The sequence below is a fragment of the Habropoda laboriosa genome, unplaced genomic scaffold, assembly GCF_001263275.1.
Source record: "Habropoda laboriosa isolate 0110345459 unplaced genomic scaffold, ASM126327v1 scaffold2, whole genome shotgun sequence".
In the NCBI taxonomy this organism is placed as follows: Eukaryota; Metazoa; Arthropoda; class Insecta; order Hymenoptera; family Apidae; genus Habropoda; species Habropoda laboriosa.
The window spans coordinates 1,050,840-1,067,238 of record NW_017100190.1 but is presented as its reverse complement, the minus strand read 5'-3'; the positions used below and the strand labels follow the sequence as shown (position 1 = coordinate 1,067,238).

The 16,399-nt window shown below is 41.1% G+C and overlaps 6 protein-coding genes across 14 annotated transcripts; 5 read left to right on the top strand and 1 right to left on the bottom strand.

The window, feature by feature from the left end:
• The first annotated feature begins 3,839 nt into the window (after nt 1–3,839).
• LOC108580126 (regulator of chromosome condensation) lies at nt 3,840–6,027 on the top strand. Its single transcript, XM_017943793.1, has 6 exons — nt 3,840–3,987; nt 4,095–4,178; nt 4,522–4,901; nt 5,017–5,383; nt 5,473–5,745; nt 5,837–6,027. Coding segments are annotated over exons 1-6 (1,296 nt in total). The 5' UTR covers nt 3,840–3,986.
• Nucleotides 6,028–6,710: 683 nt separating this feature from the next.
• On the bottom strand, nt 6,711–7,492 carry LOC108580084 (mitochondrial import inner membrane translocase subunit Tim10). Of its 6 annotated transcripts, none has more exons than XM_017943745.1 (2): nt 7,295–7,492; nt 6,711–7,169 (listed from the first exon to the last, which is right to left on the bottom strand). In XM_017943745.1, exon 2 carries the CDS (start codon nt 6,984–6,986, stop codon nt 6,711–6,713), a length of 276 nt encoding a protein of 91 aa, XP_017799234.1. In that variant the 5' UTR covers nt 6,987–7,169; nt 7,295–7,492. The 6 variants fall into 6 exon arrangements, with proteins under 6 accessions (XP_017799234.1, XP_017799233.1, XP_017799236.1 ...); XM_017943744.1 differs by having other exon boundaries at nt 7,305–7,492; XM_017943747.1 differs by having other exon boundaries at nt 6,711–7,184; nt 7,309–7,492.
• Nucleotides 7,493–7,799: 307 nt separating this feature from the next.
• On the top strand, nt 7,800–9,954 carry LOC108580043 (p53 and DNA damage-regulated protein 1). Of its 4 annotated transcripts, none has more exons than XM_017943702.1 (3): nt 7,800–7,865; nt 9,441–9,669; nt 9,748–9,954. In XM_017943702.1, exons 2-3 carry the CDS (start codon nt 9,441–9,443, stop codon nt 9,915–9,917), a joined length of 399 nt encoding a protein of 132 aa, XP_017799191.1. In that variant the 5' UTR covers nt 7,800–7,865; the 3' UTR covers nt 9,918–9,954. The 4 variants fall into 4 exon arrangements, with proteins under 4 accessions (XP_017799191.1, XP_017799192.1, XP_017799190.1 ...); XM_017943703.1 differs by having other exon boundaries at nt 7,826–7,865; nt 9,430–9,669; XM_017943701.1 differs by lacking the exon at nt 7,800–7,865 and adding an exon at nt 8,712–8,783.
• Nucleotides 7,904–9,241, top strand: LOC108580042 (G patch domain and ankyrin repeat-containing protein 1 homolog). Its single transcript, XM_017943699.1, has one exon. It carries the CDS (start codon nt 8,090–8,092, stop codon nt 9,239–9,241), a length of 1,152 nt encoding a protein of 383 aa, XP_017799188.1. The 5' UTR covers nt 7,904–8,089.
• Nucleotides 9,955–11,477: 1,523 nt separating the features above from the next.
• LOC108580056 (protein misato) lies at nt 11,478–13,421 on the top strand. Its single transcript, XM_017943716.1, has 5 exons — nt 11,478–11,567; nt 11,639–11,719; nt 11,825–12,271; nt 12,348–13,146; nt 13,213–13,421. Exons 1-5 carry the CDS (start codon nt 11,490–11,492, stop codon nt 13,419–13,421), a joined length of 1,614 nt encoding a protein of 537 aa, XP_017799205.1. The 5' UTR covers nt 11,478–11,489.
• Nucleotides 13,422–13,725: 304 nt separating this feature from the next.
• On the top strand, nt 13,726–14,686 carry LOC108580137 (calcium and integrin-binding family member 3). Its single transcript, XM_017943804.1, has 4 exons — nt 13,726–13,824; nt 13,882–14,002; nt 14,111–14,291; nt 14,469–14,686. The coding sequence occupies exons 1-4, from the start codon at nt 13,739–13,741 to the stop codon at nt 14,684–14,686; spliced, it is 606 nt and encodes a 201-aa protein (XP_017799293.1). The 5' UTR covers nt 13,726–13,738.
• The last annotated feature ends 1,713 nt before the right edge of the window (nt 14,687–16,399 follow it).

Below are 16,399 nucleotides of genomic sequence, written 5' to 3'. Positions count from 1 at the left end.
TTCCTCCTCCGATCGAAGGAACACGTTCGCGGCCGAACCGACGAACAACACGGAACAACGTGAAAACAAAGGTATCGGAATTGCGGAAGATGAACGCGTTAACGAACCGCGTTTAATCGGTTCCTCCCCCGTGCTATTCGAAAATCTCGAATATCCGTTGCACGCGTCTGGAATAACTGGATCGAGTAAAAACCAAGTATCTCATAGTCGAATCGAGGAGGAAGAGGGGCAGAGAGGGACAAAGAGTGAATAATCCAGAGGAGAGGCATTTCTATCGTGGATTCAAAGACAGTACGTTTAAGCAGATAACGAGACTGGACTTGGGACAGATTAAAGCTGGTTGCAAACGGTGGTCAACTCCGCTTTGCCATTTCTCCCGATCCCCCGGCGCGTTTCACCACTTTGCGGCCAACTTTTCACCCATATTTCTCCGCCGTGCAACAAAGTTAATGCTCGTTAACAGCAGCATTCGCGCACAAAGGCTACGTTGACTTTCTACGCGTGGTCCAATGGTCCACTCGTTTAAACCGTCTGCGCCGTTCCCTAGATCCTACGTGAATTTCCACAGGAAACGAAACCGACCACCACCCCCTCTCTCTCTCTCGGAATTTCTACCAAAAATTTTAGCCCTTCGACGCGGAGGAGGAGCTTTCTCTCGACAACGATAAGGATAATCGGTGGAGAGATTGGTTCAGAGAAAAATTCCGTTCGTTAAGACGAGCCGGAGTAAAAATAAGGCTCGGGCTGAATCGAACGGGCAAACCGTAAAATACACGCGCGCGTGATCCATCGCCGGTGGATGTTTTCTGAGAACACACGGGTCGCGGAAAGGCCGCTTTTTCTCCTCTCTGTCGGCGAAACGCGAACGGGTGGTATCGGTGGAGGACCGCGAACAAAATGTTTGCCGAGTCAACGGTACGTGTTTTCCCGCCGCAACCACTCTCTTTCTCTGCCGATGAAAGACATTAAAGCACGCTCCAACTTGGTTAATGTTTAAACGACTCTTCGTGGCTCCTCCGCCGTCTCCCATCTCGGACCGCCGCGCCCGATTTTCGCGACGAAAGACCGACGAAGAAAAGTCAATCAATCGCGAGAAAGTTCGTGCAAAGAAGATCCTTTGAACCTGGGGAGATCGGGAATGGAAAGAAGAGAGAGAGGGAGAGAGGGGGGGAGATGTTTATCGACGAAGAAGAAACCGGTGTCAGGCGCGACTCAAAATGCAATTTGCATCGGCGCCGCCTGGCCGCGGAAGTCACAAATGCGCTCTGATTAGAGCCAAGTTTCCCGCGGCCGTTACTCGTTCGAGGATAAGACGGGGCAAACGAACCAAGAGAACCAGAAAGACGGTCAGAAAGAACGGGAGCAAAAAATATACGGCCAGGAGGATGGAAGAGGGGAAAAGATTTGCCTTGGCTAATTGCATGAGATATGCGATTGTTTCATGCATATTCAGCGAGTCCTCGAGGTGGGTATATACCTCTGATCGCTATTCCTTCCGCCCTACGTCCCTTGCTTCGTCTCGAGCTTCTTCTTTTCCTCCGAAACTTCCTGTTTCTCCCTTCTCTCTCTCTCTCTCTCTCTCTCTACGATTCTAAGCCGCGAAGTACGCCCTCGATATTAATTAAGTCCTCGATCCTACGTTTGCCACACCGTGGTGCACATGCGACAAACCTCCTTCCACCGATCTGAAACGCCTATTCCAACGAACAACTGTCGTCGATGGATATTTCAACGCGATCGGCGTCTTCCTCCGAAACTTTACATAACAATCCACGATTTGCCGTTCTATCACGAAGAAACGGTCAGTTTTCTTCGGGAAACGGAAAAGATTTTCGACTCGGGCACCAACAGACCTTCGAACGAGACTTATCGAGTTTCCCGATAGACGTTGCTCCTTTTTTTTTATCCGCGGAATCCTACCAAGTTTCGTTAACGCGAGAACATTCTCGGTGAAGCTTCTCGATTATCGAATCTGCGGATTTTCAATCGGCGGCCCGCGTGTGCTCCTTCGAAATATCAGCAACATGATTGATAACGAGGAAACTGGGTTGCGCGTTTATTTTCTCCCTCTTCCTCGCTTTGTTTCCCCGTTCGTTCGGCTCTTTGTTCGCGCTTCTAGACCGATTGCCCCGTGACTCTGCTCTGCTGCATTCGTACACCACCCCTCGATTTTCCTTCACCTTTAGCCGCGTGTCTCTGCTCACCACCGGCCAATATTTCTCCGAGAAAGTACGCGCTCTTCGCGCGAATCCAGATCGAAACGAAAGAACACGGTGGTCGTCTGGTCCCTCCTCGCTTTCTTCACCGTTCGACGTATCTCGCTGTATTCTAGATATTGCATTTCTCAAAGGCACGTGCAAGTCTACCGGCGAACGAGATGCACAACGTCTTGCATCCGTGGAACCACTTTGGCCTGATTGAGGGAACGCGATCCTTTCTCTGCGATTCTCTCCGTGAATCGAGCAACCTTACAAGCTGTTTCGCGCGTGACGTTTCAGCAGACTCAACAAGTCAAGATCCGAAGCGATACTCGCGCTGCTTCTCGTTACAAAAACGAAGAAACGTCTCTTCCTCTTACGCGACAACGCGGTGCTAATTCCCCTCGACGACGAACAGAGAAAAAGTAAGATTTTTCAAACTTACCGCCAAGCAGTACGTGCACGAGGAGCGGGAGAAATCGGTATCGTCGCACTCTGCTCGTCATTCTTTCGATTCTTCTACATGAACTGTTCCGCCTCCTATGATAATGTTATATGGTAAACACAAGAACCCGCGAGTTGTGAAAGTTCGTGTGTGTTGGTAACAACACCGAACGATATTCGCGTACGACGCGCTGCTCTTCGCGGGGCGAACGAAACGAGGAAAGAAACGGTGTGGTGAATGGTTTGAAATTTGTCCGAGAATGGAACACAAGAGAGACAGAGGACACGTTCGACGGACAAAGACGAGGAGAAGTTGCGCGGACGAAGTCTCGGCTTCGACTGGCGCGCACCAACGTATCTGACCCCTCTGATAACCGGCCAGCCCCCTCTGGTTCAACACTCGCACCCCCCCATCCCCCCCACTCTCTTTCTCACGCTCGCGATCGCGGGCTTTTTCGGTGCGTATCGTGATCCAGGAGGCAGGGAATCCTCCTTCGCCGCGAATAACTCGCGTCAGCCGAGAGGAACCACGTGTAATCTTTTGCGAATTGTACTCCGACGACTAAATTTCAGACGTAGCGACGATAACTGAGAGAGGAACACGTTTCGTCTCTCTCTGCTTGTCCTTTAAATCAACGAATTCTAGGTTGAAATGAAAGAAAGAAAATATATGTATTTGCAGCTGCAGATTTTTCTTTTTGTAATTTGTTTCAACGGGGGAAAAAATGATAGATTCGTCGGGACAATTTACTTTCCGTTTGAAATTTCTTTTCGTAATCGGCTATATTGTTCGAAGATCGTATCTTGTAAGGAGAAAAAATTGGAAAATCTTATACGGTGTATACGGTGAGGTGCTGAGAAATTGGATCGTTTGATTTGTTACTTACGTAAGTTACGTAATGCTTAGAAGCCTGTGACAGAGAAAGAGTTGTTGGAAGGAAAAGAATAGAAGGAGAACGATTTTAAGATGATCGGTTGCCTGCGATAACCGAGAAAGTCCCGCAAGTAGCGCAATTTCAATGGATCAGAAATCCATTTCAATATTTATGCATGCATGTACGTACAGTATGTATATATATAGATAGAGGAGCACGTGGTAAGCAAAGAAGAGAGGTAGGGATAGAATTTCCGTTACGAGGATTGCGCTTTGTGGGTCGGAAGTGAGGTCTATAGTTGAAAATCAGCCGAAGATATTAACGTAACGAGGTTTTCTGTGTAAACCGGACGTTAGCGCCTCTCGTGAGTTGCGCAACAGTCGCGAGGTCAGCAGCATTGTAACTTTTGGCGCCAACCGACTGCAAGGCGCTATATCTTTCAGTTCCATAACAATTAGCTTGAAAAATTAGTACGTATATGAATGGCGATATTAAAATTCTTCCTTTCTCCACGCGTGACAGTCATAAAAACAATTTTTCGCGTATATTTGTAAACATAACCTTGATATACTTTTAGTGCCGCCAAGGAAAGCAACAAAACGACCAGCTCAAACTTCTGCGAAAGGTCCCCGGGAGCCAAAACAGATTAGGAAAAAGCAAGGTAAGTCGTTGCTTCGTCCACGTTTCATCATTTTTTATAACTATATATTTGCCGCGGAAAATAATCGTGCTACTGCAGAATTTGATCGAAAGTGTAGAACCGCGAGGAGGCACATGGATATCTCGGCGATGTGTTACACGATCGATATTTATTGCTTCCCTTTAGTTCCTGGCTAAGAGCATATTTTGCCGAACCTTTAAAAAAAATTTCTATCCAATCGTCGTAATCGTGTTTCCATTGTGATGTTCTATTATGTGTTTTACCGCAAACGTTCATCGACGCGAACGTAATCGTACTTCTTTAAACCTTAAGTACCGTCAAATACCTAGAATGCATTTCACAGAATTATTTGTAAAACCCGATTTACGGCAATCTACAACTGGAGGCGTATTATTGGTATTTGGACAAGGTGATGTGGGACAGCTTGGTTTAGGAGAAGAAGTTGTTGAAAAAATTCGTCCAGCAGTTATCCCTGGATATCAAGATATCGTAGCTGTAGCTGCTGGTGGTATGCATAATGTGTGCCTAAGGCAAACCGGAGAAGTATTAACTTTTGGGTGCAACGACGAAGGAGCATTGGGACGAGATACGTCTAAAGATGGTTCTGAAACTGAACCAGGTCTTGTTGACCTGCCTGGCAAAGCCAGTCAGGTGACAGCTGGTGATTCCCATAGCGCCGCTTTATTAGAGGACGGACGAGTTTTTGCATGGGGCTCTTTTAGGGTACGATCTTTTTCCCTCCCCTTTAACTTTACTTTAAAAACATTGCTGTTTAAACGGCAATTACCTCGAGTCCAAACTGTAAATGATCGACAAAATTCTATTCTGTTCTTTCAAGGATTCCCATGGTACTATGGGATTAACGTTAAAAGGAAATGAACAATTTCCAATAGAAATACTGCCTAATGTAAAAGTAGTTAAAATAGCATCTGGTGCTGATCACTTAGTGTTACTTAATGAAAATGGACATGTGTACACATGCGGATGTGGGGAACAAGGTCAACTAGGACGAGTAGCTGCTAGAGCAGCCAGTAGGAATACTCGTCATGGTATGGGTCCTTTATTAACCCCAGGTTTAGTTGAATTTAAAGTTACTAAGAAACTAGAATTTGACGATATATGGGCTGGTACATATTGTACCTTTGCTAAAGAATATCAAAAAGGTGATATATATGTATTTGGATTAAATAATTATTATCAAATTGGTGAGTATAAAACGGGTGAGACGTTGATAAATGAATAAGTGTAAGAAAAAATGCTGCTGCTGCTGCTGCTACACCCACCGTCGTTTCAGGCTTGAAAGATCCTGTAACTCATTTTCACCCGCAAATTTCAAAAACCTTCAGCGGAAAAGTTTGGAGGCACATCGGTAGTGGACAGCATCATACTATTGCTCTAGATGATTCTGGCCAAGTATTTGTTATGGGCCGTAAAGAATACGGTCGCCTTGGACTTGGATCTAATTGCTCAGATGCAAAAGAATTAACATCAGTTCCTAGTTTAAGTTCCTTTAAATGTATCGATGTTGCAGCGGGTAGTGCCCAATCTTTTGCTGTTACCGAATCAGGTAGCTTTCTCAACTTATTTTTCTATTATTATTACTACTAGATCCTAATGATTTTAAGTATACCACCTCTTATTATTATGTTTTTATACAGGAGATTTATATTCATGGGGTATGGGTTCGAGTGGTCAACTAGGTACAGGAGAAGAAGAAGATGTCGAAGAACCGACGTTAGTAAAAGGAAAACAACTGGAGGGAAAGACAGTGATACGGGTCGCAGGTGGAGGCCAACATACGTTAGCGTTAGCAACGATCCATTCAGTAAAAGAAAAAACTGCTGGCTAATAACGAATGATTTATTCAATTTGAAAAACTGTCTTCTCGCGCGTATGTGATAGCAATTTGGACAACGAAAGGAATAGTCTAATACAATTTCGATTCTCCTTAGACAAAAAGATTACATCAAAGGAGAATGTGGTGTAATTAAATATCTTTCTGACGGTATACTGTAATTTTGACATTAACGCGATGATACTTAAATCTGTACATAATTTTTCGTGCTACCAAAAAATTACATCATTGTGCTTATAATGATTAATATATTTACTGACTTTTTCATTGCACTGTTATTTTTTCTACTTATGATTATGTATTACAATGAAATAAACATTTTTCTACCTGTGAATTATATCTTGCTAAAAATTTCATTTATCGACATACAACAACAACAACAATGGCAATAGACCTGAAGATCTACGTTTTCGCTGCTCTAAAAGTTACGCTTCCGTTATATTTTTTCTTCAAAATGCAACATTCGGTACGGAATAAGGTTGTTATTCAAATTTATTTCAACTTTTCATGCAATGCTACACAAGTAACTTAATCATTCTTGGATAATATAATTAGTCTGATGATCATTACTTAGTACCAATTGGTATGAGACTGTAAACCTTCTAGAGCAAGGAACTATTAAATACAGAAAAATCAAACTAATCGATTTCCCTTGATAAGAGAATCTTTTATTTTATTCAATTTAGTTTCGGTTGGTCTACAATTCTGCCATCTTGCATGGAAATTTGTTGCAGCTTTTTCCCAATACGTTCTTGCACGTCCAAATATTTAGCAATACACCGATCTAGACATACTGATTCTCCCTTGGTTAACTCTGAGGTACTATATCTTGGTGGAATACACTTTTTATGACATGCAGTTGTCATACGGTGAAACATATCAGTCATCATTTCTATTTCTATATCCTGTACCAACTTCAATTGTTCTTCGCTAAATTGAGGTAATGCGGCCATTTTTTTTCTTTCTTTTTAATCTTGTTATTTTACAATTTTTTATAAATCCTCAAGTAAATGGTTTACGGAGCAATATCACGGTAGCGTTGATGATGTTTTTCTATCATATTTTTGTATCTCCTTGCATTTATGTCGTTTCTCGCAGCTGCAAAAGAATAGATTCCTATACCGGTAGCTATAATCCTGTAAAAAGAATTACTATTCAAACGTTGCACATCCATTCCACTTGTACGCGTATTCCTTATGTAAAAGGTTAATCACAAATGAAAGAGAACTGTTATGAGAAATTAGCGACTGTGATATCTTACATTGACATACCTACCATCCTATCGCTATCTTCGGAAAACTTCCAAAAGACATTCTTTCTAACTGTTACAAAGTATTCCTACGTTAAAAATGAATTGTTCATATACCTGTATGTTTGGTTATAAAACTATATGACCATTTAACCATGAGACCACGGGACCATGTGACTAGACGATAGTATAACCTTTACTAATGGTAACTTCTTAAATCACTGCACGAGAGTAGAAGGAGATAGGATATAGAGAAAAAGAGTAAAGAGAAAAACGTAGAAAAGAACGAAATGAAGAAAATGATCGAGCGAGGATAAAAGAAGAGCTGGTAGTAATTTAGTAAAAATTGAAATTATTATGTAAAAAGAATCTCTTGAAATGATTGGTTGAAATGTTCGATGATCGATGAAATATTTGGTTTACACGTTTGTTCAATCTTAAAGGGCTAGTGAATTTTACATTCTATAAGTGTCACTTAATATACATATATGTACATAAACACATCTATACACCTAACTCAGTTCGTATTCGTCCCGTAAATACTTACTGTAGAGTCGACGATGAAACTGCAGTGGTTATAAAGGTAATTGTTCTGTTCAATTGAAAAAGTTATTCATTCCGATTTGTTTTGTGATCATTTGGAATGATTAGATATTCAGAAATTTGACGTGTAAAGGGACGGTGAAATTATGATTACAAATAAGAGGAAAAGATCGCAAACGTGTTATTGGAATAAAAAAAACATTGATAACCGAAAACAACGAATTGTATCTATAAAAATTTGTCTTTGACAACGTTGAGAAAGAAATGTTACAGCAAAGTAACTTTTTCACGCGTAACATTGATATCATATGGAAAACTTTCGTTCGAGAATCTTCCGACGTTCCCACAATATCATCGGAAAACGAACAGCACTGTTTAAATTTTCAAGGAGACGAAGCAAAAGAAGCTTACGAAGAAATTGTAAACGAACGAACCAACGCAAATACACAACATGAACAGAAATATTGCAAGTGTAAAACTTTTATCGCTCGAAATACAACATCGAAGCCAGTTTTATCGAATGAAAAAACAAAAAACAATCAAATTTCTAAGGAAAAAGTGTCAATCAGTGCGATCTTAAAAGCGGTGGAACAGAAAGATTTGAAATTTTTATCGAGACACGTGACTCGAGAAAATGTTAACGTAACAGATGATTTTGGTTGGACCCCCCTTATGTCAGCTGCATATTGTGGCCATTTAGACATTATAGAGTTTTTATTAAATCTTGGTGCCAATAAAAGAGCCAGAGAGAAATCAGGCCTTACTGCAGCACAACTGGCGTTAAAAAGAAACTATTTAAACATAGTTGCTTTGCTTAAGAAAAAATCAGAATTTGCAATTAACAAAACACTACCAGAAACAGACAGAAATGTGTCAAAAACAAATGTCGACGGTACATTTCAGATAAGATCAGAGTTACTAGAACCTTTGACGGATTATGGTGAAACCTTATGCAAAGGTAATGATAATATAGAAGAATGTTCCAACGAGGATACAGGATTTTATTGTAAAATTTGCAAGGTTAATTTTTATCAAACAACTTGGAAGAAGCACGAGACATCTACACTTCATATCTTCAATATGAAACCAAAAATAGCAAGTACGATGTATGGAATATCGAAACAAAATAAGGGTTATCAAATGCTTTTAAATTATGGTTGGGATGAACAAGATGGTCTTGGTCCTTCTGGAAAAGGACTAAAATATCCCATTAAAACCTGTTTAAAATTTGATAGAAAAGGACTAGGTCAGTCGAATGAAAAGGAATACAGGGTGACTCATTTTAAACCTGGAGATATAACAGCAATTAATGATTTTAAAACATCTAAACAAAAATGTTTAAAAAAGAAAGATAGAGAAAAATTACTCAATAGAGAAGTTAGAAAAGAAAGGGCATTACGTATTGCTTTGTCGTAAAATAATGTACAAAAATATTATAAGTTGTCAATATCTGATAATGCTTCTAAGACTGAAAACTATGTAATTTTTGTTTCTTATCTATTTTAAATGTGTGTGTGTATGTGTGTGTATATATATGTAAACTGATTTTTTTTTCCTTATATTTTTCAAACCAAGTAGTACTCTATCTACCAATTGATTGTAAGTTTTGTTACAGATGAAATTTGATCAGCAGCAAGTCCTACAGCATATACAACAGGTAGAAGAAAAAGCAGGAGAGATCCTCACTGATCGACAAGAAATAATTGCTTTGGATAAAAGAAGAAATGACGATAGAGTTGGAATGAGAGCATTACAGAAGGAAAATTGCAAGAAAACTTGGCTAACTGTTGGTCCACTGTTACTTAAAATGCCATCCAAAAGTGCAGAAGAACTACTTATTAAAGGTATTTTCATTTATAAGTTTTATTTTAACGTTTTTATGAAATATACAATAATTAACTTAATGTTATACTGCATTACAGATCAAAGAGAATGTGACATTGAAATTAATAAACTAAGAAGTAATTTAAAAGTTAAAGTGAACGAATTACGAGACTTAGAGCTCAACTCATCTGTTCCAGGGCTAATGTTGCAACCCATGTCTCACAAAGAAATGTCAGCAATAAAACAAGTTTTAGGTGAAAATTCTTAATTTAACTGAATAAGAATATTAAAGAGATGTAACGTAACAACGCTAATAATAATAAAAATAATAATAATAGTCATAGTCATATTCATTGAAATCATTAAAAATTAGCAAAATATTCTTCCACTCCATTGATGTACCATGAACGTAAAAATATGTCTTTTGATCCTGAAAGTTATACTAAGTAATTTTTTCAGCAAACCTCGTGAACAGATGAATTCTGGTTTCAACCTAATTATTCATTATTTTATACGCATTATATTATTTTGCAGCTCCTTTTAAATTTGAATAGAATAATTCTTACCAGCGCGTTGGATTTTCCAAATCTTCTACTTTTAAACGATCCAAATTTTCTAATATCCATTTTAATAGGAAATCAATTTTTGGATCTTCTGCTGACTCGTATACTGTACCTTCGTTAAGATCAAAATACACACGATTACAGTTTCGCGGTTTTTTATAGTACTTTAATTGCGACAAGTCATTTCTGTATCGTTTATTACCGTCGATACTATAACTACCTACGGTTTCTAAATTCGATATATCATGCACAGGTCCTTTGATATTCTTTACAAAAACAGTCATTTTAAATTTCTTCACGACTCAACAAATTGAAACTAAACGTTCCACACGTGTTACCGTCAGATGCGTATATTTCAAGCTCATTCATATAGCTATAACGTTAGTCTTTCAACGTCAGTGATTCCCGCCACTTACTCGTTCACATAGAACCACCTGTAGGTACGCGTTCTGCGTTTGCGTTAGTTCTAGGGATTTGGCAAGATCGGTGGAACTCACTGTACGTTGGTTGGAATGTGGTTTTGATCGTTCGTCGTGCATGCCCGTGAAGGTGGCTTTAGGCCGGTCTGAATGTGGCGCCCCGTAGTGTGAATGTCAAAGCGCGCCAAATTCAAATTGTTCAGCAGTGTAGCTGAAGCAATGAACAAAAGAACTCAAAAGCATGTACATACTATGTACAGTAAATTTCATTGATTACTATTTGCAATCGTTTGTTAAAATCAATGTTTATCGTCGTCGCTATGCACAAAACATTGCTGAGGTGTAAAACACTCTCTCTAAAGGAAATATGTATCGATAAGCAAATGTTGAGAACCAATCAAATTCATCCTCAAATAACTTTATATAAAGTCTTTAATTTAATTGGTGACTATTGTCTAACAAAAGCATGTAAACATTGTATATGAAAATCAACGACACCTGAACTTTCATTCAATTTTCCTCGTTCAAAGAGCTCAGACGTATCATCTCGTAATAAAGTTACAGTTAAAACATTTCGTTTATTATTGTTCCAATCAAGTTATTTATTAATTTATTAAAAGTTTCAACGTTAGATTTTTCTTATGCATTAAATTTCCTAAACTATTGGGAGCAGAGTACGTGGCGCTCCACGGGCGACAATTACCTCAAATTCCCCAAGAACCCACTTAACAACGTAGTACAGTTGGTAAACTGTGTACGAAACAACACAAATAAATATACATGTAGTGTATTTCGAGATTTAACCTTATTTTTCTAGTAAATATTATACGGAAATTTATATGAAATATCAAACAAAAAATGACGTCCCGAGAAATATTAACTATCCAGCTTGGTCATTATTCGAATTTTATTGGTGCTCATTGGTGGAATTTACAGGTACGTGGGGGAACAAAATATACCGACAGAAGATTATGGCAAATGATTAATTTTTATTCCAACACTTTCAGGAAACAAATTTCTCTTACAATACCGATAATCCATCTGAAATAAATCACGATGTTTTGTACAGAGAAGGTGCAAATTTAAAGGTATACAGATATATAGGGGGATTACGACGACGATAGTTGAAAAGGAACAATATAAAGATTGATTATTCGTTGTTAAGAACAGTTTATTATTTTTTTTTTTTTTAGAAGCAAGTTACATATACTCCCAGATTATTACTCGTAGATTTAAAGGGAGCATTTGGATATTTGAAGGAAGAAGGTACTTTATACGACACTTCTGATTGTGAAAAAGCACAACAATTCCTTTGGGACGACAAAAAGGTGGAAGTGAGTAAAGAAGAGACAGTTACTAAAACTGCATTTATTAGAAATTTGGACGAATCTTGTGAAACTTCAGAAGCAACCTGTTTGAATTTGGAAAATGAAGTTAATTCGTGGGTGGATTATTTGGTACCTAAATTTCACCCTAGAACTTTGAATACAATTAGACAGTATAAACTTGATTGTGCTACATGTCCGTTTGATATTTTTACATACGGGAGAAATTTATGGAATACAGAACAATTTTCTGACGACTTTTCCGAAAAGATAAGAGCATATATAGAAGAATGCGATTCACCGCAAGGTTTCCAAGTATGTGATTGTTTGTGCTGGTATAGATAGTTTCCCCTGTATCGTTCTACAATATTGACAGTGTTTTGAAATACAGGTAATTCTTGATTCCGAGGATGGTTTTGCCGGTCTTGGAGCATCTTGTATGCAATACTTGAGAGACGAATACAGAAAAAGTATATTGTCGTTTCCATGTATGGAGAGTAAAAAGACAGAAGCTTCTATGTCCACCATGACTAAAGTACTTAATACAGCTTTGTGCTTTCAAAATATGGAAGAACATGCTTCGTTGTATAGTCCACTCTGTTGCAGCGAAGCTTGGCCACAAGTTGGAGATTCACGTATATTCGACCATCTAACGTACAATTCTGAATTAAAATATCATAGCAGCGCACTTCTGGCAACTGCTTTAGACACGTTAACCATTCGATATAGGCGTAAAGAATATCCAAACGTTGTTTTGTCCGATTTGTGCGCGGATCTTAATAAACTAGGTCGAAAAGCGGCCGCGACAAGTTTAACTTTACCGTTCCCGATGACCGCGAAAGCAGACTTGATCGACGTGCTCGACGATTTCGAGGGAACACTGTGGACAAGTTTGACACCAAATTGTCACATACCGATGGATAAAAATATGCAAAGCATAGTATTACGGGGAATACCGGAAGAAAGATTGAAACGACCTATTGCTCATGCAATGAAACAAATGTCAAAGCCAGCGTATAGATGTTCTACCGTACACGAAATGATGATGCTTTATTTGGCATGTACTTGTCACGCATCGGCAACTTACTTATCAACTATTACCTCACCGTTAAACATCAAACCGCCGTATCCGAAAATTTTCAATAACGTTACGGAAACTGGGGATGTTATTGGTTGGCCTGTTGGAACAGGTGTGTGGTTCTAATCGTACAAGCTACTAATCGTTCAAGCAGATCATACAGAATGTTTCGTTTCAGATGTTAAATCCGTTCCCGTTATGGCTGGTTTGCACAGTGGAAGCAGCCTTGGTGCAACATACGAATCTTTACACGATCAGTTGAACAGAATCAGGAATATAAAGAAATTTCACGCATTCACGGAATCTGGTTTGGAAGAGGACGAATTCAAAGAATGTCTCGATTACTTGCTCGATTGTAAAGAAAATTACGAAGATCAATATATCTAAGTTGCAACATTCCTATCACAATACACGTTATTTTCTATTTACAAAAAGAATATTTCCGTCACTTGAATTCCTTCTTACGACTTCGTTTATCTCGCGTTCTATACGCGCTGTTCCCTATATCTAAGTAGTTCCTAAAATCGAAACTACCGTGTGAAGGTGGGAGCGGCCAGACACACCCTGATTATTAGATCTCGTATCGAAGATTGGGAGTGCGAAAACTCAGTTGTAAGCTCTAACTGGTAAACGAAACACCGGTATAATTTCTATTCGATGCCTTTACGTAGATCAAGAGTGATCGGTGAGTGTTCTCGAATAAAATGGGAAACAAAGTGGCGACGTTTACCGAGGAACAACTGGAAGATTATCAAGATTGCACCTTTTTCACCCGCAAAGAAATTTTAAGGTAGTGAAACGATTTCGTTTTGTCCCTTCGCTTTCTACATCGATCGCCTATTTCTAGAATATTTAAACGGTTCCGGGAAATGGGAGATCCCGGAGTGGTTCCACGATCCATGACGCCTCAACAAGCATCCACGCTTCGTATACCACTATCGTGTTTGACACGCATACCAGAATTAAAGGTTCTTAGGTTAATCATTCCAAGCTAGCTTTCGCGAACAGAAGAGCGTATCTTGTGGAAGACACCAAGTGTCTCATCTATCTACATCGATTTTCTTGCAACGTTTCAGGAAAATCCGTTCAGACAACGCATCTCGGAGGTTTTCACCAGATGCCAGAACCCGGGACAACAGTCGAGGCCCGATGTCTCGAACGAAGGAATCTGCTTCGAGGAGTTCCTCGAGATGATGTCGGTTTTTTCGGAGCAGGCGCCGCGGGACTTGAAGGTCTTTTACGCCTTTAAGATTTACGGTACGGACCACCACGTGAACCAGACAGTCGGACGGATCGTGAGAGAGGTTCGAGGTCGACCTCGATCTCTACCTATATACGTATTACCTCTGTACTATCGGATCACAAGTCTACATATCGGCATTCGTGTGACTAATTTCCACTTTATTTTCTCTCCTTCTCCGTTTTCCTAAACAGACTTCGACGAGGATGGAGTATTGGGATCGAGCGATTTGGAACGCACTTGCCGACAATTGGTCGAAGGTGGTCTGAACGGCGACGAGGTGGCCACCGTGTGCAGAAAAGTTCTAGAGGAGAGCGACATCGACGGCGACGGTGTTCTATCCTATCTGGAGTTCGAGCACGTCGTAACCCGGGCCTCGGACTTCATGGCAACGTTTCACATAAGAATTTAACTTTATATCTAGTTATCGAAAATCAATAAAATCTACTGCCAAAAATTCTACACGTTTCTGTTTATTCTTCTGGCGTCACGCGTGTCCCATCCTGCGACTACGAATTTCGTTGGAAAGGATCGGCGTTCGAGCGCCACCTAAAGACGCCGCGTCGTTCGCCGCCACGCATCCCAAAGAATAGTCCCTGGCGCGGTACGACAAGCAAATTTTTGCAAACTCACCCGAGATAATTATCAGCCCTGCGAATCTGTATTGCGCTTAGTGAGGCGCTACCTGTGTACACTTTCTTGCGAGTCACAGACAGAATACGTACACTTTCTTATACGGCCTCATAAGTTGCCCCTGTTGAGCAATAACGAGCAATGCTGGCTAAATAACCAGGCCATTGATTTTCGCTCACAAGGCAGGAACACCTTGGATAAACTTTTCCTTCCTATACGTGTACCTTTCGTTTCGTACAACACGTGTAAAAATGAATTTCACAGCGTTCTATTCTCTCCGGCAATTGGCGAAGAACGGAAGGAAGGATTTTCGCGTATGTTACACCTAGAAGCATGATCGGTCGAAAGAGGAGGGGAGAAGAATCGAAGATGTTTTTCGGAGGTAGATTCGCAGCCGTGTGCGATGGGTAAGCGCGGTCCCGTGGTCCGGTCGTCTTAAAAAGCGGTCGAAATCGGAGATACCGCCCTGTGTGTTACGGAGCTCTCGACCAGTTATAGTCGGCCGCGCGGTAACTAACCGAGTCTTGGGACCAAGGCCATCCGGTCACTTCTCATCCTTCTCTCTTCCCCGCTCGCATCCTTGCCGTTCTTCTTGCTGGCCCGTCCGCAGGCCCTCGGGGTCCGAGAGGGCCCCCTTGCCTCCTGGGTCCACCGTCGACACCCTCTGCCGCGCGCGCGAGAGAGACAGAGAAGGAGAGACCCCACCCAACTCCTTCCCTCGCCACCTCGATACACAACTCGACACTCCTGCGCTCTCTTCCCCTTTACAGAGATCTCTCAGACCCGACCTCAGCCACCACCTCGACATGCCAACGTATCCAAGGTATATATACATTCTTGGGCCTCGTCGACGCAACTCGACGCGACTCGACGCGACTCGACGCGACGCCGCCGCCGCCGATCCCCTCTCGTCACGACGAGGTTTCGTCCGAAGGGATCGTGGCGTTGGAGCGCAGAGCGTAGCCGGCCAGGCAGGTAGGCAGGCAGGGGGAGGAAGGGATGGTGGGAAGTGAGGAATGGGAAGGGAAAGATCGCGGGTGGCGCGAACGCAGCAGAAGAAGAGGAGGAAGAAGACGAAAGAGAAGTTAAGAGGAGTCAGGGAAGAAGGAGGGGGTTGCTGGTGGATGATAGCGGGGCTGAGGCGGTTGGCGGAGGGCAGATTTGAACCTAACTTTTACAGCACCCTACGTGGGCGAGTTCTCTCGCGGGAGATCTCGAGAACCTTCCACTCGGGACCTCGACCCCACGATCGCGCGCCACGACATCCTTCCCTCCGGATACACCGGCATACGTATTTAGGTATATAAGTAGTACTGTACATATAAGTAGTACGGTTCCGGGATTTCCAGTTCAACTTCTATTTTACGTACACGATACAGCAGGTATATGTAATCGTTCGATGAAATATCGCGTTCGACCAACGAAGAAGAATATCACGCCGGCCATTTTACCTGCAACCGTAAGTCGTTGGCGTAAAACGATTAAGATGAGA